Source organism: Stegostoma tigrinum, chromosome 34, assembly GCF_030684315.1.
Source record: "Stegostoma tigrinum isolate sSteTig4 chromosome 34, sSteTig4.hap1, whole genome shotgun sequence".
In the NCBI taxonomy this organism is placed as follows: Eukaryota; Metazoa; Chordata; class Chondrichthyes; order Orectolobiformes; family Stegostomatidae; genus Stegostoma; species Stegostoma tigrinum.
In genome coordinates this window covers 8,157,408-8,184,085 of record NC_081387.1, presented here as the reverse complement: position 1 = coordinate 8,184,085, position 26,678 = coordinate 8,157,408, and the positions used below count along the sequence as shown (strand labels likewise).

Below are 26,678 nucleotides of genomic sequence, written 5' to 3'. Positions count from 1 at the left end.
TGAAGAAGGCCTCAACCATGATCTTGCGTTCATGTCATGTTATAGGTGACCCTACCACATTGTTTTGTATCTGTAAAATCTTCCTTACCGTTCTGTTTTGACAGCAGCACCCTGATAAATTGTTATGATCTCTCTACCTTAATTAGTTTGTACAGTTTTGGATTACTTATTACGCTCACTCACAGAAACACGCACACACAGACACATGTAAACCTATGGGGTGAATTATTTCGTCCAACATGTTTGTTTATTTACACTCTATTTTGTTCAAGAAACACACAATTTGGAGTCACAGTCAGTCAGTATGGTATTTTATAAATTCCTGCTTTCAGCCTAAAACCAGGCAGATTCTGAACTAGGTCCCACACCTACAGTTCAGTGCCTGATCGAAGATGTCACCTTTCGTGTATTCCTATTGCTCTGCCTGTTTGAAGTTTGGAAAGTTAGGCAGACACTGATGAGGCAGCACTGCAGCCTCACAGTACCAGGGACCCGGGCTCGATTCCCACCTCGGGCGACTGTCTGTGTGGAGTTTGCACATTCTCCCCATGTCTGCATGGGTTTCCTCCGGGTGCTCCGGTTTCCTCCCACAGTCCAAAGGTGTGCACGCTAGGTGAATCGGCCATGCTAAATTGCCCATAGTGTTCAGGGGTGTGTGGGTTATAGGGGGATGGGTCTGGATGGGATGCTTCAAGGGGCGGTGTGGACTTGTTGCCGAAGGGCCTGTTTCTATATTGTAGGGAATCTAATCTAATCTAAAAGAAACCTTTAGTTAGCTCAGGGCAGTGACTTGAAACAGATTCTGGAATTTTCATCTTAATCAATTCAAATTTGTGCTGCCTTTCTAACAGAGTGCTGATGCAGTCAGCAATTTCTAGAATGCAGGAATGTATGAATGATTAAATATTCAGCAATTTCTAGAATGCAGGAATGTATGAATGATTAAATATTCAACAGGAGGCAGTCAATCAGCCATTTTAGATTTGTTCACTCCACTCACACCAGTTGAAGATCCTTTCATTTCTGTGCCCTTCATCTCTCCGCCTATAAACTCTGTGCCTGTGTGCACTCCTCTCACTGCACTTGACAAAGGGGTTGCGCTGCAAAAGCTTGTGATTTCAAATAAACCTGTTGGACTATAACCTGGTCTCATGTGATTTTTGATGTTCTCTGATCTGCTGTGTGCTTCTCACGTCTCCTCAGCCTGTTGAGTATCTTTTCTCTCATTCTGTCTCGTTTACCGACTGTCTCTCTCTCTCCTTTACCCAGCATGTCTCTCACTCCATCTTTCCCCTAGCTTTCGTGTTTCTTGCTCCCTCTCTCCCTTACCCACCATTTGTCTTGTTCCCCCCCACCCCACCCTTTCCCACTGTGGTTCTCTCTCCCTATCTCCATTACGCACCGTGTCTCTCATCTCCGCTTTCCTTTACTGACTGTGTCTCTCAGTCCCATTCTCCTTTTCCCACAGTGTCTCCTTAATCCACTCCCACTCTTCTCTCTCCCTATCCTGTAGTGTCACAGTCTCCTCTATCTCTTACCTACGGTGTCTCACCCCTACCCATTCTCTCCCCTACACACAAGGTCTGTTGCTTTGTCCCTCCCTTACCCACCATGCTTCTCACTCTGTCTCTCACTTACCTACCATATGTCTCACTCTGTCTCTTCCTTACCCACCGTGTCTCTCACTCCATCTCTGTCATACCAGCTGTGTCTATTGCTTCCTGTCTCCATTACCCACCATGTTTCTCATCCCCTCTTTCCCTTACCCGCTGTGTTTCTCATTTCCTCTCTCCCTTAGTCACAGTGTCTCACCCTTTTCTCTCCCTAACCCACAATGTCTCTTACTCCCTCTCTCCTTTACCCATTTCATACAATTTCTCTTTCTCCCCTTCAGGTGGCATCGAGTTGCCATCAGTGTGCAGAAGAACAAGATCACAATGATTTTTGACTGCAAGAAAACTGTGGTCAAACCTTTGCCCCGCAGTAAAAAGCCCATCATTGATACCAAGGGAATTGTGGTGTTTGGAACCAGGATTTTAGATGAAGAAGTGTTTGAGGTAAAATGCTTTTTTTTCTATTGTATATTTTATACGCTAAACCTTTTCAAGTAGAGTACGCTGTATACTGGTATGAGGTTTGAGTGCTAAAATCACAAATGTTGCTTTATACTTAACAAAATTTAGCAGGGTGAGGTGATGGCCTAGAGGTATTATCACTGGACTGTTAATCCACAGACCCAGGTAATGTTCTGGGAAGAGAGAGAGATAATGGGAACTGCAGATGCTGGAGAATTCCAAGATAATAAAATGTGAGGCTGGATGAACACAGCAGGCCAAGCAGCATCTCAGGAGCACAAAAGCTGACGTTTCGGGCCTAGACCCTTCATCAGAGAGGGGGATGGGGAGAGGGAACTGGAATAAATAGGGAGAGAGGGGGAGGCGGACCGAAGATGGAGAGTAAAGAAGATAGGTGGAGAGAGTGTAGGTGGGGAGGTAGGGAGGGGATAGGTCAGTCCAGGGAAGACGGACAGGTCAAGGAGGTGGGATGAGGTTAGTAGGTAGCTGGGGGTGCGGCTTGGGGTGGGAGGAAGGGATGGGTGAGAGGAAGAACCGGTTAGGGAGGCAGAGACAGGTTGGACTGGTTTTGGGATGCAGTGGGTGGAGGGGAAGAGCTGGGCTGGTTGTGTGGTGCAGTGGGGGGAGGGGACGAACTGGGCTGGTTTAGGGATGCAGTAGGGGAAGGGGAGATTTTGAAACTGGTGAAGTCCACATTGATACCATATGGCTGCAGGGTTCCCAGGCGGAATATGAGTTGCTGTTCCTGCAACCTTCGGGTGGCATCATTGTGGCAGTGCAGGAGGCCCATGATGGACATGTCATCTAGAGAATGGGAGGGGGAGTGGAAATGGTTGGCGACTGGGAGGTGCAGTTGTTTGTTGCGAACTGAGCGGAGGTGTTCTGCAAAGCGGTCCCCAAGCCTCCGCTTGGTTTCCCCAATGTAGAGGAAGCCGCACCGGGTACAGTGGATGCAGTATACCACATTGGCAGATGTGCAGGTGAACCTCTGCTTAATGTGGAATGTCATCTTGGGGCCTGGGATAGGGGTGAGGGAGGAGGTGTGGGGGCAAGTGTAGCATTTCCTGCGTTTGCAGGGGAAGGTGCCGGGTGTGGTGGGGTTGGAGGGCAGTGTGGAGCGAACAAGGGAGTCAGGGAGAGAGTGGTCTCTCCCTAATGTTCTGGGAACCTGGGTTGGAAACCAACCATGGCAGAAGATTCTTGCTCCCTCTCTCTCTTGCCCACCATTTGTCTTGTTCCACCCCCTACCTTTCCCACTGTGCTTCTCTCTCCCCATCTCCATTACGAACCGGGTCTCTCATCCCCACTTTCCTTTACTGATTGTGTCTCTCAGTCCCATTCTCCTTTACCCACAGTGTCTCATCTCTTTTCTCCCTAATCCAGTGTCTCACTCTTCTCTTTCCCTATCCCATAGTGTCACACTCTCCTCTATCTCTTACCTACAGTGTCTCACCCTTACCCATTCTCTCCCCTACCCACAAGGTCTGTTGCCACAAGGTACCCACAAGGTAGGGGAATGTTCTGAGAACCTGGGTTGGAAACCAACCATGGCATGTATTCAATAATGAAAAAACCTTGAATGACATCAATGAATCCATGGTCAATTGTCAGGAAAAACCCTGTTTGGTTCACTAATGTCATTTAGGGACTCTTAACTCCAATAAATTCCGGCCTATCCTGTGAAATCCTCATCATAATAGTATAATAGTGAATGGGCAATTAAATGAGATACAAAGGCCCACCAAACACTCCCAGAGGAGAGTACAAAATGGGGTTAGATACAGAGTAGAGCTTACTCTATGATGTTTTCCTCAAGCAATCCCAAAACAGGTATTGCATGGAGTTAGATAAAATAATGCTCCCTCCACTCTTCTAAACCGATAGTAAAGCTTCTTCTAATGTCATAAACTGAAAGTAATGCTGTCTCTACATTGTCTCATCAAATAATCCCAAGGCAGGTACAGCATGGGGTTAGATACAACGTAATGCTGCCTGTAATCTACTAAATTCAGAGTAAAACTCCATCTACTCTTCTAAGCTGAAAGTAATGCTCCCTTTACTCTTTTCAATGGGACGTAAAGCTCTCTCTATACCATCCCTGTTGAGCACACCCACTGCAGGTACACCAGATGGTCAAATACAGAGTAAAGCTCCGCCTTATTCGTGTCAAAGGGTTGCAGGGTGGGTACATTTCTAGTTTAAAGAAATACCCCGTAGCCATCATCGTATTGGATTTTTGTGGAATCATGCTATGCACACTAGGTTGTGAGCCTTTAGTATCATGCAACAGTTCAGAAGCAATTCTTTTAGGGCTGTGAAATTTACTCAGCAAAGAGCTTCAGTCTGACTGAAACTGCTGTGTTCAGGAACACGGAGGCTGTCCTAACAGCTACGGGTTGTCAGGGTCAGACAGAGAGGATCCTGTTCCACCCACGCACCCGCCCCAACCTCCCTCCAGCTGCTTCTTGGCTCTTAGCTCCACCATCATTACCTTGGCTCTGTCAAGGCTGCTGAACAAATCCAGGATTAAACAGCTAATTAATCCAACTCACGGAAAGAAGGACTGAAGGAGGTGCTGGGGTGGGAAGGCCCCTGACTGTCTCACAATCCAAAATAGACTGAAGGACGTGAGTCTGGAATGTGCTGTCTGGAAATGAGGTACAGGCAAGTTTAATAGAGACATTTGAGTGAGAGGCGTAGGATGGTTATTTGTTTCGAAATAATGTGCAAGGTTGATGGGGATAAAAGCAGCAGATTGGCACTAAGTAATGAGGCTTGCGTGAAGAGGCAGCCTTCCTCTGTACTGTAACAATTCTGTGATAGTCACTGCCTAAAATAACTGACCTCCGGAGATGCAATGTTTACATTTCCAGACCAGTTGCCTTCCCCAATGACTTTTTCTCCCTTCCATTCCTCCTCATCCACTATCATGTTCCCTCCCAATACCTGCTTTTCCATCTCCCCACTCAGCCCCACCCATTTCCCTCCTACCCTCTCCCATCTCCCCCCTCATTTCCGCCCAACTGTCCTTCACTCCCTCCAGTTCCCCTGCCTGCCCTAGTCTCTTCTACCTCCCCCTTTGCCTCATCTCTCACCTTCTCCCACCTCCTCTCTTACTCTCTCCCACTTCCCTCACCCCCTCCCACTTCCCTCCAATAATACTTAATTTACACATATAATAAACAAAACACATGCATTCAATTTGCGTATAAGTAGAAAAGAATCAACATTGCAAAAGAGCTAAGTTTGAATCATTGTGATTTTTTGAACATAGAACATAGAACAATGCAGAACAGGCCCTTCAGCACAGAAAATAAGAGCAGGAGTGGGCCATTCAGCTCTTTGAGCCTGCTGCTCAATTCAATAAGAGTGATCATCCAATGCAGTCCCTATGTCCCCTTTGTCCCCATATGCTTTGATCCCTTTAACACTGCAAACTTTATTTATCTCTGTCTTGAAAAAGTGTAATGTTTTGGCCTCAACTGCTTCCTATGGCAGAGATTTCTACAGACTCACTACTGTCTGGGTGGAAGAATTGCTCCCAAAATCACATTTCACTGGAATTTTGGCAGTGAAGTCATGTCTAAGATGTTTTAAAACAACTTCAGGGGAACTCTGGACAGAGTAGATCTGAAGAACCTATTCCTGTGTCAGGAGTGTTAAGAACCAAACTCTTTCCCAGCTGCATAATAATCCTGACCTGTGGGCTCTAATGGTGTAGTGGCAGTCTACCTCTGAACCTCTCCAGAGGTGTGTAATGATGTGGCTGAGCAGGTAATTAGAAAAATGTCCAAAAACACAGCTCTTTCTTTGTAATTCTTTAACAATTTTTATGGTGATCATGCAATCTAATAGGGAAAGGTTGGAAGCTGCAAATGTTCTGCAGGTTGTCAACATCCAGTAGATTTTGGGCTTGTTGAAACAGCCTCTCTCACATGCATTCTCTCTCTCTCTGTCTCTCTCCCTCTCTTTCAGGGTGACATCCAGCAGCTGCTGATTTCCTCAGATCCCCGGGCTGCCTATGACTATTGCCAGCACTACAGCCCAGACTGTGGCACCCCGCTCCCGGACTACCCCCAGAGTCAGGAACCTAGCGCAGAGGACTATGTAAGTATGCACGTGAGAACCTTTCCTTGCCACTCACTTCACCCCCTGATGAAAGTAGAGGGGGGAGGAAGGAATAATAGATGAGGGGAAGGAAGGGGGTGTGGCCACAGTTGGATTAACTAAACCCAAAATTTTGGGTTCAAATCCCATTGTGGTGCTAACCACACACAAAATCTAATTGTGGAATTAAGAGAGGTATTTAACATGAATTCATCCCTGGGTGAACAAATAGTTGTGTTGTGATTTTCCTGGGATGATGGCCAACAAGCACTGACTTTGGAATGCCTCAGAGTGAAATTTGTAGGAAGGGCTAATGCGTGCAGTTGTATTTTTGCTTTGCTTGTGCTGTTTTGCTAAGGACTCTTTCTCCTTTGGTTTCAAGGGGAAAGGTCCTGTCTGCTCTCCCCCTGCCACCTTAATCAGGCCGGGGAGGGTAAGGGCTCTGCTGCCTTCTGCCCTCACACATGGTTTAGCTTCTGTAATGAACTGACCTAGATGCCACTCAACAGTGGCTGAGATTAATGAAAAAGGGTAACTAACAACTGGGAGGTTTGGGCTCTCTCTCTCTCTCTCTCCTGCCTGGGAACCTTTTACATTAATGTGATCAGGTCCCATCAGTCTGAACTTGGCCAAGGCTAAGCAATGTCCATATTTAGAGGGATGAGAGCTGGTTGGCTTCGAAGGTGGTGGGATCTCTATTGTGTCATCAAATAGGTGCTGCTTGGCCATGTTCTTGCAATAGTCTAAATGGTAATGTTCTCTGTTCTCACACCTGCCAAACTGATGTTCATCTCTGCACTGGTCAGTTTAGCTTCTCCAGCTTGTCCAAATTCACTCCCAATCACTGCCCTCTTGTTTCTGTTGTGACTACAGGCACAATTTGATCTCAATTGCAATAGTGGAGGGGAAGGGGGTCACAGTGGAGAGGCAAGGCCATGGGGTGATGCTGGTCTTTCCAAGTTCTGCTGTAGGTCTTGAACACAAAAAGAAACAGACTGAGCCTTATATCCACTCAGGTAAGGTCCCAGGCGCGATTTGGAGGATGAGCAGGGGTGGTATCTCAGATATCCTGGACAATATTCATCCCTCAGATAATGTCAAGAAAAGAAATAAAAAACAAAAGTGGCCAATAGTTGAGCCATCATTTCCCCTTTGTATTTCTTGTCTCCCTTAAACCTCTCCTGGTTGTGGCTCTTTAAGACAACTCTTAAAAGGGCCACAGCCAAAGGCTGGGAGATTGTTATCAGCGTGATTCCAAAGTTGCTCCTTGTAGGCCTGTTCCCTTAATAGAGAAACCATCCCACTGTGTGTTTGCATACATGCCGAGTCTGGAGCTCTTTTCTAATTTCATTTGACTATTCAGTCTTGGGAAGCATCATCACTTTCTGGTCCCCCTTGGCTGAGACTCAGCATCCTTGAGGGGGATTTAGTCTGTTCTCATGACGAGACTGTGTGTATGTCCATATTATGGTTGGTGGGGGGTAACTGTGGTTTGGGGAAGCTCCACCTTTTTTGAACATTAATAGAACTTTGAGTGAAAGACAAATCTCTTTGATCAAATGTGAAGAGGAGTCGGACAAAGGTCCCCAAACTTCAGGTATGACAGACAGGCAGATCTCACTGTATTGACAAATACAAAAGAATAGTCAGTGGAGAGGTGAACAACGGTGAAGGCTCCCCTGCTCCCTCCCCAATTCCCACCCCAGGTCAAAGTGTGCCAAGGTATGGTTGCTCTGCTAAACTAACAGAGATGAACATAATCCCAGACTTTCTACAGCCCAACCCTGGGCAAATGCCAGTTGTTAAATAATTGCTGCTTGTTAATTATATAGTATTGAGAAGTAATGCAGTAGCCATGGCTAGTCTGTGATTATGCAAGGCAAATTAAGAGATTCCTCTCCAATGGTTTTTGTTCATGTTTTTCCCTCCCACTCTCACTTCCCTCTCTCTCCATATGTATGAAGGACCCTGTAGAAGCAGCCATCAGCATTGGGATGGGCTTGTGAGCCTGAGGGTGGGGGCTCTGTGATGACAGAATTTCATGCAGAACTGGAATCTTATCATCATCCAGATTCAGACAGGAGATCTCTTGCAGATCTAAGCAACAGCCAAGCCCTCGATCTACTAAAGCTGACACCCAGGAACATCTTGACCAACCTGTTCACTTAGCAGTTCCTCCAAGTCCCAATGTCGATTTCTTCTGGGTGGGTCAATAAACATCACTCCCTTGACATTCAATGGCTTTACTGTCACTGACTCTACCACCATCAGTGCCCTGGGGGTGTCACTATTGGCCAGAAACACAACTGGGCCAACCATATACATACTGTAGAGAGCAGGTCAGAGTTTATGAGTCATGCAGTAACTCATGCCCTGACTTCCCAAAACCTTTGCATCATCTACAAGGAACAGATCAGGAACATGATGGAATATTCCCCACTTTTCTGGATGGGTGCAGTCTGACAACTCTCAAGAGATTGACACTATCCAGGACTAAGTAACCCACTTGACTGGCACCACATCCAAAAATATTCACTTCTTCCACCACTGACGCACAGTGGCAGATGCACAGCAGCGACTCACCAAAGTCTCTTTTGACAGCACCTTGCAAACCTGTGACCTCTGTCACCTAGATGGATAAGAGCAGCAGTTCAGGGAACACTAGAAGTTGAAAACTACCCTCCTAGTTGGACACCACCCTGATTTAGAAATATTTTGCCATTCCTTCATCATGGTTAGATCAAAATCCTGGCACTTCCTTTCCCACAGCATTCTTGGTGTACCCAATAGCAAATGATAATGGTAATTAAAAAGCCAACTCTCCACCCCCCCAACTTCTCAGGGAGAGATTAGAAATTAGAAATAAATAGGAGGTTCGAAACAGGAGTAGGTAATTCTATCACTCAAACCTGTTCTGGCATTCAATGAGACTATGGCTGATCTATATCCTAACTCCATATACCTGCCTTTGCCCCACATCCATTATTACCTTTTCTTAACAACTAACAACTGATCGAGCATCATTTGCCATTTATAGAAGAGTTCTAAGTATTAACCATCCTTTGTGTGTAGAAGTGTTGACTACCATCTCTTCTGAACAGTCTGACCCTAATTCTCAGCCTAGATCTCCCAGTTCTAGAGTTCCCAATCAGTGGAAAAATTTTTATCTTTATCTACCATGTCTTTTACTATTAATATCTTGAAGACATTTATTAAATCACCCGTTAACCTTCTAAATTCTAGAGAAAACATACCTAATTTGTTAATCTTTCTTTATATCTTAAGCCCTGAAGTCAGGTACCATTCTTGTTAACCTGTAGTGTACTCCCTCCAAGGCCAATGTACCCTTCTTAAGGCACTGTGCCCAAATCTGCACATAATATTCTAAGTGGTATGCCCACATCTTCAGAAAAGGTACATAAACCTAAACCACATCAATTCTGGTGCAACCGATGTAAGATGAGGGATATACAGTTCCTGTGTACCCGATCGGTTATCTTATCCATTTGGGCAATGACAGAGTTGGTCAATGCCTCACTCTGTGTCGTAACACCCTTTGGTCTTACTCTTTCCGCTTTGTTTGAGGTATCCAAATTCTATCTATGTTATCACTGAACATGAACAGAAATTTGTGTCAATCTCTTAATCTCAGCTTTAACAAATTCTGCTGTTTTTGTGTTTTTTTTTCTCTCTTGGTGTCTTTGTCATTCATAGTACTATGAAGATTACCAGTATTATGACTATTACGATGAGTTTCAGACTTTAGTACCGCCCACCGTGCCAGTGCCTGATGGAGCTGTTGGAAAGCCTGATTCGGGGCAGGTACAAAGAGGAGGGCATTGGGCCAGGCATGTGCCAGTGTGTGTATGTGTGTCCATGTCCGTCCGTCCAAAGTGTTATATGCTCAGAGTTGCCTACTGTTGGCATTTGCTTACCATCATTGCTTGCCATGATTGATTGCCTCCGTGTTTTAGAGTTTGAGCCGAGCACTGGGGCACAATATTAATGAGATACTTTCTTTGTTTTTGTGGGAGCGAAGAGATGCAGGTATGGAATTGGAAATTGGCATGTAGATAGTGAGGAGGGGGTGGGGCAGACAGATCTCAGTAAGTGAGAGACACAGACATGAATGGATGGTCAGGGAAGGGGGGAGGAGAGCAAGACTGAGACATGGAAATAGAATAAAAGCAAAACACTGTGGATGCTGGAAATCTGAAGCAAACACAGAGAATGTTGGAGAAACTCAGCAGGTCTGGCAGCATTTGTAGAGGGAGAAAAATGGTTAAGGCTTTGAGTCAGGTATGGCCCTTCTTCAGGACATAAAGATAGAAAATGTGAGCAAGAGTAAGCCAATCTGCCCTTTGAACCTGTTCTGTCATTCAATATGATCATGGCTAACCATCTAACTCATTACCCTATTCCTGCTTTCTCCCCATATCCTTTGATCTCTAAGAACTGTATTGAATAGTTGAAGGCAGAGATAGTTTGAATGTATGTGAGCGGGGTGTGGGCTCTGCAAGAATGGGAGACAAGGCAGAATTTTTCCTACTTAGCCCCGTCTAGACAAGGGTCAGCAGTGGAGGTAAAGACAGGCCACAGGAAAAGGAGGCCTGAATCTAGTTAATCAACTGACAATGCAAAGCCCATCAAGGGCAATTCAATACCACTAAAGACCATGGAGAAAGGAGAGATATGGGGGCTAAATCAAAATGGAATTTGAAGGAGACAGAAGGCACTGCACCTCCTGTGGTATCCACCTCCCTCTTAAAAGTAGGATCGGGATGATTGATGACCCAGGTTTAGCGAAAGCAACTGTCTTATCAATATTGGAAGCTGGTGCTCGTGTTATAAAATCAAGGGAAGGTGGGTAATTGGGGATCTATCATTAGCTGCCATGTATTGCATCATTTCATTTCACGCCATTGGTCATGTCCATTCTATGTCTCTCTCTTTCATTTCTTCCATGGCTTCCTCCATTTCATTTTCTCACCATCACCAATTCTGCAGAAAGGGAAAACTAATGGGCGGAAGCAGGCGAAGCCGAAAGCTGAGGCTGCCCAGAGAAAGGCGCCCTCGCCGAAGCCTGCCACTGCCAAGCTGGCGACAGCTGCTGCCCAGAGCTCTGTGGTCAAGTTCAGTACCGCTGCCACCACCAAGGCTGGCACCAAGATTGTCGTCACAAGAATCCCGCAGAAGAGCCGGCTCAATGGTTTCCAACAGGTAGAACGACAACCATCAAGAAATGTTTGGGGTTGGGGAATGGGTGTGGACTATCCCAATCTTTCCTCTCTAGCCATCGTGGAAAGAATCTGGATAAGTACGTGCACACCCCCCCCCCCCCCAACCATTACCTCTCTCTTTCCATTCTCATCTGCTCATTCACTCCATCTCTCGCTCCATCTTGCTTTGCCAACCCCTCATTATCTTGGCGATAATGGCCTCTTCATGGCACTGCTTTCCGTTCTCCCTCCTTCCCTTTTCCGTTTTGTCCTCCCTTTTCTGGAGGGCACTCCTGCTGCCGCTAACGCACTCTTCTCCCCGTTACAATGCGATTGTAGGATCCTACAGACCCCGCTCTCTACGAAGAGGAGATCCCCGTTGAGACCATCCCAACCGGACAGGACTACGGTGAGGTGGCATTCACCGAGGTGGTCCCACAAATCGTTGAGGCTGATGTGACCAAGGTAATATGGCTGCTCTCCTCCATCTTGCTCACCACTTCCTCGGTGTGGCATGGTGGGGAATCAAGCTGATAAACCAGACTGGTTGGGGTTTTGGTGGTGGTGTTTATGCAGGGGAATCATGCTATCTTCCCTCTTTACCAGCTCCAAATCTTTTGATGAGAAGCTAAGAAACTTGATGACCTAGGGATCTTCTCATAAACCATAGTACTCCAGTTGCCACCCACAGAGGGTGGTATAATAATATCCCCACACCCAGGCTAACAATTTAGGGACACAGATTCAATTCTACCACAGCAGCTAGTTCAATTTAATTTTAGTTAGTAAAATCCAGAATTTAAACTCTCAGTGAGGGGTAGCTATCATTGATTGTTGTAAAACCCCAAATGTCGGCAGCATGGTGGCTCAGTGGTTAGCACTGCTACCTCACAGTGCCAGGGACCCAGGTTTGACTCCAGCTTTGGTCAACTGTGTGGAGTTAGCACATTCTGCCCGTGTCAATGTGGGTTTCCTCCAGGTGCTCCGGTTTCTTCCCACAGTCCAAAGATGTGCCAGTAAGCTGGATTGGCCATGATAAATTGTCCATAGTGTCTAGGGTGGGAAATGCAGAGATGTGGTATGGGGTGGGTCTGGGTGGGACTTGATGGGCTGAATGGCTCGCTTCCGCACTGTAGGGATTCTAGTTCACTAATGCCCTTTTAGGGAAGCTATATGCTCTAATTCTAAACCTAAACATGACTCTAAACCCACAGCATTGTAGTTGACGCCCATCCGCCCTGTGGAATAGTGAACCAGTCAGTTCAAGGGCAATTAGGGATGAGCAGGAGATTTTGGTTTTGCCAGTGATGTCTGTGTCACATGGAACCATAGACTGTCACTGGGCACAGTTTCCTATCAGACATGGCTGAACAGGAGACTGTCCTGCCCTAGTGTCTACCACTGGCCTAGCTGTAGGATTTGCAGGCTGATGACTGACTTGTTTGGCTCTGTTACAAACACGCCTCCCTTGGATGTCCAGTCTTGCAGCAGGACTTGGACACTGAGCTCCTCACTCAGAGGCAAGGACACTACCCAGCATGGCCCCAATTCACCTGCTTCACCCTACCCAATGAGCAGATGAATTCATGTTTATAATCTATTGGTGCAGGTAGGCTACATCAGGTAAAGGGGCTTTTTGACTCTCTGGATGTGTCCAAGCCTGCAGCTAAACTTCCCGTTGTGTTCTATTGCAGAACTAGCCCTCCCTCCATAAGATGGGGGAAATGCAGATTGCCAGTTAGGTTAGGAGCCATCAGATTTGCTTCTTGAAGTCAAATGGGAAGTTGTCTAGTTGCCAAATGGTGGCTCCATCTGCCATGATGCTACCCTTTGGAGATGGGCCTGGGTGAGGTGACTAACGGTTTCCCTGCTCTGATCACCTCTCAACACCACCTCCTTGCATTTTGCAATGGCCTGATCGCTCTCAGATTTCATGGCTGCCATGTAAGATGATTATTTAAACATTCTGAAAGCTGAGATGCTGGTGGGTGGGCAAGTTAATCTGCTTTCAGCCTCGTCCTGTTCTGGTGCCATGATCTTGATATTGTCGGACAGACTGGAGAGGATATGAGGGGCAGACTGTGTGGACCAGCTGAGGAAAACCAAGTGTTGAACAAAGTTAGGAAGTGGGAGGGTGAGCGCTGGGAAGTAGGTTAATCAGAACTGCCATCCTTACCTGCTCTGGCCTACACGTGACTCCAGACCCACAGCAATATGGATGACTTATAACTGCCCTCTGGGAAATTAGGGATGGGTAATAAATGCTGGCCTGGCCAACAATGCCGTCATCCCATTCTGAATCTACCTATTCAGTAGATTAGGAAACAAAAACAGGTATTGGAAAGTTTGCAGGGACAAATATCCTATGAGAGGTTTCCCTGTCGATTGCTAATGATAATCAATTGGCAGTGCATTGGTTCTGAGGTTGGTTGAGTCTGATGCTGCAGTCTGTTCCTCACACAATTCTTCAGTCACAGGAGGATATCAGGAGAAAAGCTCCTGCTCGCTGCTTTTTTCTCCCTCCAGGTATTTCATGGAAAGGTTCTCTTAGTTGGAATGGGATTGCCTGATGTTTGTTCAGTCCCGGAATCCACACTTACTGGCAGGATCAGTCAACTCATCAGAAAAGAATGAGACACTAACATTCATTTGATGCTGAAGAAGGATCAGACAGGAACTCTAGGATTCACTTTTTAATCATCCTGCACCCAGTCATACAAATCACTCTCAGCACAGTGATAGGCACTTGGATATAGAATGAAGCATCCTCTACTCGTTTAAACAAAAATAAAACTCTCTCTACTCCTTTAAACTGAAAGTAAGCTGAAAGTAAAGCTCCCACAATATTGGACCCATCAAAAACTCCCAGACCCAGGTGCAGCATAGGGGTAGATACAGCATAAAGCTCTGTTCATTCTTTCAAACTGAAATTAAAACTTCCCCAACACTGTCCTAACACTATCCAAGACAGATACAGAATGGCGTTAGGTACAGAATGAAACTCTCTCTACTCTTTTAAACTGAAAGTCAAGCCATCTGGATTTTGTCACCTATCAAACATACAGCATATGATTAGATATAGAATAAAGCTTCATCTACTCTTTTAAACTGAAAGTAACATTTCGGACACTGCCCCATCAAATACTTCCAGGGCAGGTTACAGCATGGGGTTAGACACAGAGTAAAGCTCGCTTTACACTGTCAGCATAAAACAATACCAGGCCAGCTACAGAATAGTGTTAGATACATAGTAAAGCTGCCTCTACTTTATTAAAGTGGAAGTAAAGCTCTCTCTGCTTCTTTCAACTGAAAGGAAAACGGCTTCTACTCTTTTAAATGGAAATTAAAGCACCCTGTAATTTTTAAAACTCAAAGTAAAGCCTTGCTGTTCTTTTAAAGGGAGAGTAAAGTTCTCACACTGTCCCCATGAAAGACTCTGAGGACAAGCACAGCACAGGGTTAGAGCCAATGTGAAGCTCCATTTACGCTTTCAAACTGAAAGTTAAGCAAGCTCTACTCTTTTATGTTGAAAGTAAAGTTGCCTCTACTCTTTTAAACAAAAGGTAAATGTCACTGGATGCTGTCTCCTTCAAGCACTCCAGGACATGGACTGCACATGGTTAAATGCAGAATGAAGCAACCTCTACTCTTTGAAACTAAAATAAAGCTCTCGCTCTACTCATTTAAACTGAAAATAAAACTTTTTCTATGCTGTCTCTTCAAATACTCGCAGGACAAGAGCTATATACAGAATAAATTTTTCTCTACTCTTTTAAAGTAAAACAGAAAGTAAAGATCTCTTGATTCTATTAAAATGTAAGTAAAATTACCTCGAGACCATCCTCAGTAAGCACTCCTAGGACAGGACAACACCGGTTGAAATGCAAAGTAAAGCTACCTCTACTCTTTCAAAATGAAAGTAAACCTCCATCTATATTGTCCCCATCAAATACTACCAGACCAGGGACAACACAGGGTTCAATGCAGAGTAAGGCTCCTTCTACTCTATTAAAATGCAGGTAAAAGCTTGCTCTGCTCTTTAAATTGAAATTCAGGTGCTCCCCTCCCCGACACTCTTTTAAGTGGCTGTTTCAAACTACTCTAACTGTACTCTTTCACACTATAAGTAAATGGAAAGTAAAGCTCTCCTGACATTTCCCCCATCAAACACTCCAAGGTCATACACAGCATCAGGCTGGATATCAATTAATATTGATCAGTGGTACTCCTGAGCACGCTGTGACTTTCCAATAATCCCAATGGTGGGAGCACTTTGTGATTAATGAGAAGGCGAAATGTTCTGATCACCTCCATAGTGTTGGATTCAAGTGAGACCAAAGTTGAAAAGCAATCTCAATGGAAACCTTTCAAAAAGCCAATGTGCCTTTTTCTATATGTAAACCACTGCTATTTTTCTGTATTGAGTCTCAAAGAGATCAAACATTAATAGACACAAGTATATTCATGTGCTGTGTGTGATACATTTTGCGTGTGCGCGTGTGTGTGCATGTGTGTGTCACTTCAGTGACACTAGCTAGTGACTTGATTAGCAGCCACGCAAATGGTCACAGGAGTGTGGAGTTTCCTTTCCTGAAGCTCCCGCGAGTGAGATGTGGTGGGCTGAATCAATTGGCGTGTTGCTTGTAATGGATTTCGCCCTTGCCATGAGAGGCTCTGTGGCTGAACAGCCTGGTGATACATGCTGCCGACAGCATCACTTCTGCAGGATGGTCACTGGGTCGTGATGCCACTTTGAAGGCGCTCATACTTTAGTGGTTGAGGAGTGGATCAAATTAACCAGAGGGCAAGGTTGCCAGTGAGTCACATTGGAGTGGTCACTGAATGGCAGCCCCACATAAATTGTCCATCTTGATGGAGCTCTGAGTGGCAGTGGTTACCATTGTCTGCATATCACTAATTCTGTTTCCTTCAACCTGAGTAGATGAGCCCTGTGGGAAGCATCGTGATGGGTGGCAAGGGCAGAGCTGCCAAACCTTCCAGGGGCTGGACACTCAAACCCAGACCCCGCCTGACCTAAATCTGTGCGACATCTCAGTGAGGCCATATCATCAGTACTGTGCACAGTTCTAGTCTCTATGTTTGAAAGAGGATCTCCAGACACAGGAGAACGGGGTGAAGAAAAAATTCCAAAAGGACCATAACTGAACTGAGGAAAACTGAAAACAAAAACCTTGGGTTTCTTTGAGCCAGGCAAGATGAATTGGAGGGCCATCTGGCAGAGGTACTATTCTGCACGGGTTCGACAGACAAGATGTGGACAGACATTTTCCATTTAGACAAGAGAACAGAACCTGGCTGTAAATTCTACAAGGCATTTGGGACTGAGCCAGAGAATGATGAAGAATGTGTAAGGTTTGACCACAGAGAGTCATGGGCCACGGCTGATTAGGTATTTTGCAATGAGGAAATGATAGATCAGCTCATGGATGGAGCATGGCAAATGCCACCAGTCTGGACTGAATGATCTGCTTCTGCCCTGTCAATCCATCTCCTGAAATACACACCCGGGTGGCAATGGGGGTAGCACTCTGCACCCTCCCCAACCTGGGTGACCTGGAGTGACACCAAGTCTACTGCAGTGCCACTTCAAGCAGCCACTCGGTCTACTCTCATCTGGCCTATTTGTTCCTCCACTGGGAAGACCAAGGGCTTTCGACCCATCTGACCTTGGACCAACTGACCATTCAACAACAGCTTGCATTTATAAAGCGCCTTCGACTTTGGAGAAGATTGCACAGGTCTGGAGATTCGGGCCAGCAGTGTTCTTGAATACCAATTGTTTAAGTACAGAAAGAAACCCTGGCATGATCAATGTTGGTAGAGGGGCCAGCTTAGTTCATAAGATGGTGGGGTGCATCAAGGGAGCTTTGCTATTGAGCTTTGGGGGAAAAGCTGCAAGGACCTGTGTGCAATTGTGCCAAATGGAAGATATTAGCTGGGGCTGAGCACCAACAAAGTTTGTGTCTGTGGGGTGGAGTGGTGTTGATGGACTCTCCAAACTCACAGAGTGATGTTCCAGTGGAATCCATAGGAGTGCTGCTGAGAGGTGACACAGTCAAACCTACTGACCTTTCACCACAGGAGGATGGGAGAAAGCTTCAATGTAAATGCTCACGGAATTGCCTAGAGACACACACACACACACACACACACACACACACACACACACACACACACACACACCACACACACACACAAATACATATCCCATGAAAGATAAACAATTTAATTCTCACTCCATCTGAGCCAATGCCCTGTCACTTAGCTCCATTTTAGAATCCAAACATCTACAGATTTTCTCTTGAATGTACTCAATGATAGAGATACCATGGCCCTCTGGGTGAGTATTCCAAAAATTCACCACGCTTAGAGTGTAAAGTAATCCTTCCTCATGTCCATCTGATATGGCGGATCCCTTTGTCCTGAGTTCTTTGTGCCAGGCACCACACTATCAGTCAGGCTGCTTCAATCTGTGAGCATGATCATAGCTAAGTATTTCTTTGCTGAATAATACCACTCCCTGTCTGGGCCGAGGCAATGTTTGGAGCATCTATCAGCAGATCGCCAGCCTCAGCTCAGTTCTGGGTTCTGTAAGAAGGTACAAAGCTATGTATCTCAGTGGTAATTGCACAAGACAGGGTGTAGATTGCTTTGCTAACCTAATGCAGCTCTTGCTTCTCTTTCACTGCTCCTGGGCAGCTGGAGCAGGCAGCTACCACCGTGCATCCAGTTACAGGCGATGTGGTTTATAAGGAATATTTCACTGGGGAAGATGTTGGTCCCGGTGACCCAGGCTACGATTATGACTACATTTACAAAGATTACTATGAGGAAATCCTGCCCACGGAGATTGGACCAGGACTGCCTGTTGAGAGCGAGGTGTACACAGAAGGAGTAAGTGGCCAGAGGGACCTAAACACAGTTCCTTCACTTCTGTTTTCGCTGGATGGCTATACATCGTTTGCTGTGTTCAGTCCTCTGTTTTGGTGTTGTTGTATCTGTTTACGTTGTCTTCTGGCCTCTGTGCATGTTGTTTCCTGTCACTGCGCACGTTGTCTCCAGGTCACTGTGCTCGTTGTCTCCAGGTCACTATGCACGTTGTCTCCTGGTGTCTGCGTACATTGTCTCCTCGTCTCTGCGCATGTTGTCTCCTGGTGTCTGTGCACATTACCTGCTGGTATCTGCCCATGTTGTCTCTTGGTCTCTGTTGTCTCCTGGATCCTTTTCATGTCATCTCTTGGTCTCCGTGCCCATTATCTGTTGACCTCGGTACATGTTATCTCGTGATGTCTATACACATTGTCTCGTAGTCTCTGTGCACATTGTCTCCTGGCCTCTGTGTACGTTGTCTCGTGGTCTCTGTAGACATTGTCTTTTGTTCTCGATGTATGTTGTGTCCTAGTATCTGTGCACATTATCTCCTGGTCTCTGTAGCAACCGTATCTTGTCTCTGTGTACGTTGTCACCTGGTCTCTGTGTATGTTGTCTTCTGGTCTCTGTGCAAATTTTCTCCTTGTTTCTGTGCACATTGTGTCCTGGTCTCTGCAGATGTCATCTCTTGTCTCTGTGAGCACTGTATCCTGTCTCTGTGTATGTCGTCTCCTGGTCTCTGTACACGTTGTTTCCTGGTCTCTGTGTACATTGTTTCCTGATCTCTGCATGCATTGTATCCTGTCTCTGTGTATGTTGTCTCCGGGTCTCTGTGCACATCATCTCCTGGTCCCTGTACACAATGTCTCTTGGTCTCTGTACTTGTTGTCTCCTGTCTCTGTGTGAGTTGTCACCTGGTTACTGTACATGTTGTCTCCTGATCTCTGGGGCATTGTCTCCTTGTCTCTGTGTACGTTGTCTCTTGGTCTCTATGTATATTGTTTCATGATCTCTGTACATGTCATCTCCTGTCCTCTGTGCACGTCATCCACAAATCTCCTGTTGGTGCCGGTCTTGAGACATTTGTCTTCTGTTCCCTCCCACTACCCCTCATGGTGTCACCCTATGATTGTTCAGTGCAGTGCTGCTGTTCTTTTAACTGTCTCCCTGCTGCAATTGCCTCACATGTCTGTGACTGCTGCTCCCTCAGCCTATCTGCCATAAAAGATGTAACTCCTCCAACTTGGATTCCAAACTGCCCTGGAGTCTTGCCACCAAACTCATCATGCTGATGTAGCTTTGCGATGCCATTTCCTACAGCAGTGGTCTTCCTGATTGGTCACGCTTTTGCACATTTCCAGCAAAGCAGTGATTCCTATTTCCTGCGTACGTGATATTTAGCCTTCTCACCCCGTGATGCAGTCTCTGATTGCCTGACAGAGGATATCTCTCTTGAAATAATGCCAATGTCAGCTTCCATCTGCATGTGAGATGTCAGCTGCCTGACAATTCCAGCTAACTGTTAACACAGTGTCCATGATGCCACTGTTGGAGGTTGGGCATCATCAGGCATTGTTTAATCAAAAGAAACCAAAGAACTCTAGACGCTGGAAATCTGAAACAAAAGAAGAAACAGGAATTACTGTAAAAACTCAGCAGGGCCGGCAGCATCTATGGAGAGAGAGAGAGCAGAGTTAATCTTTCACATCAGAGCTGAAGAAGGGTCACTGGAATCAAAACATTAAATCTGTTCTCTCTCCACAGACATTGCCAGACCTACTGAGTTCTTCCAGCAATTTTTATGTTTTGTATCAGGCAATGTTTACAAGACAGGTAAGTTGTTGAAGATTTGATGTTGATTCTACAGATTAGATTGCAACAGGGGGAAACTCTCCAAAAGAGAAGGTAGAAAGGGGTTTTGGGTGTCCACCTCAATCATTGCCCATTTATTCAGTGATCATTGCCCATCCTATTGGTCATTATCATCCAGGTTTGATCACCCACCCTCTGTTCTCTGCAGTGCCACACTCAGGACTGGCATCTGACTATGATACCCTTCAGAACAGAAAGTAATGAGCTGCTACCACAAAGACAGGAAAATCCTGACAATGTAGTACTACATGTACATTCTGTATTCACTGCCTCCCAGTATCCAACGGTCCCTCCGATCCTCCAGCACCACCACCCCTTGCACCCTTAAAAACAAGTCTAGAATAAAGAGTCTGATGATGACCATGAATCCATTGCTGACTGTTGTAAAAAGCCATCTGGTTCACTAATGTAGTTTAGGAAAGGAAACTGCCATCCTTGGCTGGTCTGGCCTACATTTGACTCCAGACCCTCAGCAATGTGGGTGACACTCAACTGTCCTCTGAGTAATTAAGTATGGGCAATAAATGCTGGTCTAGCCACTGCTACCCGCATCCCAAGAATGAATTTTTTAAAAATTGATGAATCACACCTCACTGATGACCTACTCCACTCTGTGTCTTCTCAGGCCTGTAGCCCTGTGGCTGTGAAGAGTGGGTTGTTGTTCACTTGCTGATTTTAAAGACCATGGCCCCACTCTGCCCTGACCATAACCCTCTTCCTTCTCTTCCTCCCAAGGCATCTGAGACAGGGATCTGACCATTTTTGTTTTTGTGACAAGTTGTTTTGTTCTTCCAGATGGCCTTAAGTGGATTAAAGGGTGAGAAAGGGGAGCCGGCAGTAGTCGAGCCAGTGAGTACCTGCGTTTGTGCTGTCTGTCAAAACCGTGTACTATGTTGTCTGTCAAAGTCAGTGCTGTGTGCCTGCGCTAATTATCTACCCCACTGGTAACCATTTCACCTCCTCGTTCATTCCCCTTTCCCTCTCTACCATCTTCATGTACTGCTATCACCTCCCTTCACCTACTCTTCTACCCTCCCCCAATTCTCCTCTCTCTCTCCCTTATCCTTTTTGTCCACCCTCTCGCTCTCCTGTTTGTGCTGGTTTGTACTGCAGTTTAACCACCCACAGCCCCCCACCTTTCCCTACTAACTCCACACTCCTCTGATACCTGATGTGTCTCTATTTATTTCCAGGGAATGTTAGTGGAAGGTCCTCCTGGTCCAGAAGGCCCTGCGGTAAGTAACTGCAATGTAATCATGGATTCTTCAGTCTCTCCATCTATGAATCCTGTAGTTGCTCAGTCTCTCAGATTCTCATCTCTCATCTCCTTAGTTCCTCAGTATTTCACTCCTACAGCCCCTCAATCCCTCAGTCACTCAGTTTCTTTGTCTCTTTGTCCATCCATCCTTAAGTCTGTCAGTCCTTTGCTCCCACCATCTCAGTCCCTCCAACCCTGCATCCCTCAGTCTATCAATTTCTCAGTCCCTTAATCCCTCAGTCATTCGCTCAGTCTCTGGTCTGTCTTCCAGATTCTCATTCTAGTCTAATTCTCTCTCAGTCCCTTAGTCTCTCAATCCCTCAGTCTCTCAGTCCCTCACTCCCTCAGTACCTCTGTCCTTTTAATCTCTCAATTCCTCAGTCCCTCATTCCCCTGGTCCTTAGTCCGTCAGTTTCTCAATTTCTCTATACTTCCATCTGCCTGCTCCTCAATTTCTCAGTCGCTAATACCTTCAGTTCCTCACTCTCTCAGTCAGACCATCGGTAGGTACCTCATCACTCAGTATCTCTGTCCCTCAGCCCCTTCAGGTCCTCAGCCAGTCTCTGTCTCACAATCCCTTCTATCTCTCAGTCCCTCATTCTCTCAGTCCTTCATTCCCCCCTCAGTCCCTCAGTCAATCAGACCCTATATTTCTCAGTCCCTTAGTCCTCAGGAAGTTTCAGTCTCTCAGTCTCACAATCCCTAAGAGTCCCAGTCCATCATTCCCTAAGTCATTCAGTCTCACTGTCCATCATTCCTAAAGTCTCTCAGTCCATCATTCCCTAAGGCTTCCAGTCTCTCAGTCCATCATTCCCTAAGACTCCCAGTCTCTCAATCCATCATCCCCTAAGTCTCCCATTCTGTCCGTTCATCATTCCCTAAATCTTTCGGTCCATCATTCTCTAAGTCTCTCAGTCCATTATTCCTTAAATCTCCCAGTTCATCATTCCTTAAGTCTCTTAGTTCATTATTCCCCGAGTCTCTCAGTCCACCATTCCCTAAGTCTCTCAGTCCATCATTCCCTAAGTTTCTCAGTCCACCATTCCCTAAGTCTCTCAGTCTCACAATCCATTATTCCTTAAGTCTCTCAGTCCATCATTCACTAATTGTCTCAGTTCGGCATTCCCTAAGTCTTTCAGTCTCACAGTCCCAAAATCTCTCATCTGCCTGTCTCCCTTTGTTCCCCAGTCCCTGTTTGTCAGCTGTCCCAGTCGCTCAGTCTCTCAGTCCCTCATTTCCTCAATCCCTCTGTCCCCCAGTCTCTCAAATATGCAACAGCTCTTAGTTTCTCAATGTCCTTCTGTCAGATCCTCTATGCTTCAGACCCTCAGTCCTGAAGTTACTCAGTCAGTTCTGAGCCTCTGTCTCAGCTCCTTTATCTCTCATTCCCTCACTCTCTTAGACCCTCCATTCCTCAGTCCTCCAGCCCCTCAGCACCTCTGTCCCTTTGTATATCAGTCCCTCGTTACCTCAGTTCTTTAATTACTTAGTCTCTCAATCTTTTCATCCCTCTATCTCCGTCCTGCTGTTTCTCTGTCCCTCTGTTTCCCGTCCCTCTGACTCTTCATTTCTATTCCCTGTCTCTCAGTTCCTGTGTTTCTTTGTCTCTTAGTCCTTTCATCTCTCAGTCCATCATTCTCATAGTCTTTCAGTCTGTCATTCCTCTATCCTTTAATTTCTCAGTTCCTCAGCCCCTCAATCTTTCAGCTCCCCCGTCTCACAGTTTCTCTGTCTGCCTGCTCGAGTCTTGCACTCCCTCAGTCTCTCAGTTCCTCAGCCTCTCAGTCCCTGTGTCTCTTAGCTCCTCATTCACAAAGTCCATCATCCCCTCAGAGCCTCAGTCCAACAGCTGCTCAGTTCCTCAGTCCGTCTGTCTCTCAGTCAGTCTCTAGGCTTTTGTCTCATTGTCCTTTAGTCCCTCACTTTTTCAGTTCCTCAGTGTCTCAGTCCCTCTGTTCCTCAATCCCTCAGAATCCCCATCCCTCAAAGTCCCTCACTTTCTCAGTCCCTCATGCCTTCTGTCTTGGTTGGTCAGTCTCAGTCTCTCTGTCCCTTGGTGACTCAGTTTCTCAGTCTCTCTGCCCCTCATCCCCATGTCTCTTAGTCTCTCCATCCCTCATCTATCAGTCCTTCAATCTCTCATCCCCTCAGTTCCTCTGTCTCTCAGTCACTCAGTCTAACAGTCACTCTCTGCCTCAGTTCTGCAATCCCCAAGTCTCTCAGTCTTGTAATCCCTCATCCTCCCAAACTCAGTCCGTCAGCTGGTCAATCCCTCAGCCTTTCATTCCATCAGTTCCTCAGTCTCTCAATCTCCAAGTTCCTCGTCCCTTCAGCCCATCAGAGCCTCAATTTCTCAGTCCCAGAACAGATGAATCCCTCAGTCTCTTACTCCTTCAGTATCATAGTCTCTAAGCCTCTCTGTCCCTCAGTCTTTCAGTACCTCAGTCCCTCTGTCCCTTAGTTTCACAATCTCTCAGACTCTCAGTCCGTTATCCCTTCATCTCATCAAACTGTCAGTCCTTTCAGCCACTTTGTCAATCAGTCTCTCCATCCCTTCGTCTATCAGTCTCTCTGTCCCTCAGTCCCTGTTTCTCTAAGTCTATCCGTCCCTCACATCCTGTTTCTCTCAGTACCCATCCCCTCAAACCCTTCGGTCCTTAGTCTCACGGCTGCTCAGTGCCTCAATCCCTCAGTCTCAGAGTTTCTCAGTCCCTCCATTTCTCAGTTCCTACCACCCATAACCTCTCAATCCCCCTAGTCCTCCATCTCAGACCTTCAGTCTCTCAGGACAAAGTGAGAATGCAGAACAAGGTTAGAGAGAGATTGTGGTGGACAGTGAGCAAGTGGATGAAGGCTAGAGAGGGAGTGTGAAGGGGAGACAGATTGGGACATAGGTGTGAGAGGAAATTTGGAAGAGAGAGTGAGTGACAGAAGGTGAGAGAAGGATGAAAAGAGTAAGTGTGGAGGGGAGAGTTGAAGATATAGAAAGGTGGGGACAAATATGTATATTGAGAGGGAGTTGGAGAGAAGATGTTACAAGAGAGGGAGGTTGGAGGGCAGGGTAAGAGCAGGTGAAGTGTAGAAAAAGAGAAAAGGGAGGGCGGGTGGAAGAAGGATGGAAAGAAGAGATTGGAAGATAGGTAAAGTGAGAGGGCAAAGTATGCTGACAGAGAGAGGGACTGTGGAAGATGGTGAGAGGGAGAGCAGAGAGTGGAAGGAGAGAAAAAGAGAGGATGCACAGAGAGAGATGGAAATGAAAACTGAGCTGAAGAGACTGTATGCGACCAAGGTGGATACATCCTGCTTTGAAATCCAGCCTCTGAGTGAGGAGATACTGCTGGGCTCTTGTCAAGCTCAGCAGCCTCGGTTGTGCCACACCAAAGGAGTGAGGCACTGTCAGAGGGGCTGCCATTTTAATTACCACATAATCCTGGGCCCTCACTGCCCTGTCAGGAGACCATGGACAATCCTGCAGGACTCGTCCAATGGTTTCCATGCCTATACTCCTCCACCGACCAAGTTAGCATTTCTTCATGGTGCCATTCCTACTGCATCCTTCAGCTTTGATTCCAGAACAGTCTCTGCATTTGGCATCAACTTTCTTTTGGAGTCATTCTCATTTTTCCCATGCACTGTCTGTCTCTCTCTCTTCACTCACCTTCTGTTCTTACCTGTCTCTCTTTTTCACTCAATCAACACAACTTTCCCTACTTTCTTGCATCCCTTCTCGATCTTCTGCTCCTTTTGACAGAAAGCCTGTTGGAGTGTCAAGTCTCAGTGAAGTACAGGAATCAAGACCTCTCTGAATAAAAGTACAGCAATCACCAAAAGTTGCAGTGCAAGTTAGCAAATAAGTTTTTAACAAAAGCGAAAATCTTGCATTGATCTATATTTGTAGAGGGATTGAACTGAAGAGTGGTTAAGTTATGCTCAACTTGTATTGAGACTTTTAGAGCATGCTTTGATTGCTGGGTATAGTTCTGATTGCTAGTTTTTAGAAAGGATATAGAGGCACTGGAGAGGGTGCAGAGATGATTCACAAAGATAATACCACGAATGTGACAGTGTAAATATCAGAAAAGGGTTAGCAGTCTGAGTCGTGGAAGGATTAATTGGTTAGCTAACAGAAGTATTTTAAATGATGGAAGACTTTGATAGAGTGGATATGGAGCAAGTGTTACCTCAAGTGAAGAAATGTACCAGAGGTCATCAATATCAGACAAACATCAAGAAATCCAATTGAGAATTCTGAAGCAACTTCAGCCAGAGAGTGATGAGAATGTGAACATTGCTGCCACGGGGACCGGTTGATATGAGTGGTAGAGATTTATTTCAAGTGAAACTCGACAAGTGCATGAGGAAGAAGGGAATAGATAGTTATGGCGACAGGTCTGGACATACAAGGAAGCTAGAGTTTGAGTGGGGCCTAAGTGGACTGGTTGATCTGATGGTCTATTTCTGTCCCATATATTGGATGCAATCCTTTCTCTTTTTCCTTCTCGCTGACCACCTTCTCTATTCTTTTGGCCTTTCTCTCTCAGACTCTTCGTGAGTCAAGCGTGATCTAATTCCATTCCTGCATTCCTCTGCTGCTCCATGCCACGTTGTCCCTCAGACAATTGCAATTGAGAAGGTGAGGAAGTTCACTTGGTGATAGCGATGCTGATACAGGCTTTGGAACTTGTCTGTTGTATTAGCCTTGAATTACTTTTTTTTGTATGGTCTTGTTGACAGGGTCAGCCTGGCCCCCCAGGTGCAGCAGGACCTCCCGGACCCATGGGTGAACCGGGCGAGAGGGTAAGTCCTAGTCTGCTCTGTGGAACAGCAGTCCGGTGCTCATACTTTATGGAGTTTTGAGTTGTGGCATTCAGTCAACACCCAGATGTAACCAATCAGGAACAGTGAGCATCAATTGTAAAGAGGGCCAGCTAATTAAACACAAAATAGTTGATCTGACAGTCGACTTGCTGTGAAGGGGCTCTTGTGTTGCAGTAGTAGTGCCCCTATAAACAAGGGTACCAGGTTCAAGTCCCACCTGCTCCAGAGAGGTGTAGTGACATCTCCAAACATGTTGTACAGAAAATGTCTTGGCTTGTCACCACTGATTTAAAGCTTCTTCCAGCTCTTTATGATGTAATATTGATCGATTCAGAATGCAAAGCAAGCTGAGGTTGTCTTTGGAAAACCCAGCCAGAGCTGACAGCTTTGCAGGTTCATTCCGCACACAAGGAATTCTCATTTCAGTGAGTGACTGGT

At 46.0% G+C, this 26,678-nt stretch overlaps 1 protein-coding gene across 5 annotated transcripts in view; it reads left to right on the top strand.

Annotated features, from left to right (window-relative positions):
- Positions 1 to 26,678, top strand: part of LOC125467727 (collagen alpha-1(V) chain-like) — a 256,531-nt gene that overhangs the window by 85,892 nt on the left and 143,961 nt on the right. Inside the window, exons 4-11 of one of the 5 annotated variants that reach the window (XM_059639782.1) lie at positions 1,895 to 2,057; positions 6,051 to 6,182; positions 11,190 to 11,402; positions 11,741 to 11,866; positions 18,122 to 18,316; positions 20,960 to 21,013; positions 21,358 to 21,399; positions 26,157 to 26,219. In XM_059639782.1, the coding sequence (XP_059495765.1) occupies positions 1,895 to 2,057; positions 6,051 to 6,182; positions 11,190 to 11,402; positions 11,741 to 11,866; positions 18,122 to 18,316; positions 20,960 to 21,013; positions 21,358 to 21,399; positions 26,157 to 26,219 (988 nt within the window). Of the gene's footprint in view, positions 1 to 1,894; positions 2,058 to 6,050; positions 6,183 to 9,896; positions 10,005 to 11,189; positions 11,403 to 11,740; positions 11,867 to 18,121; positions 18,317 to 20,959; positions 21,014 to 21,357; positions 21,400 to 26,156; positions 26,220 to 26,678 lie in introns of all 5 variants that reach the window. The other 4 variants (XM_059639783.1, XM_059639785.1, XM_059639784.1 and 1 more) reach the window with 4 other exon arrangements.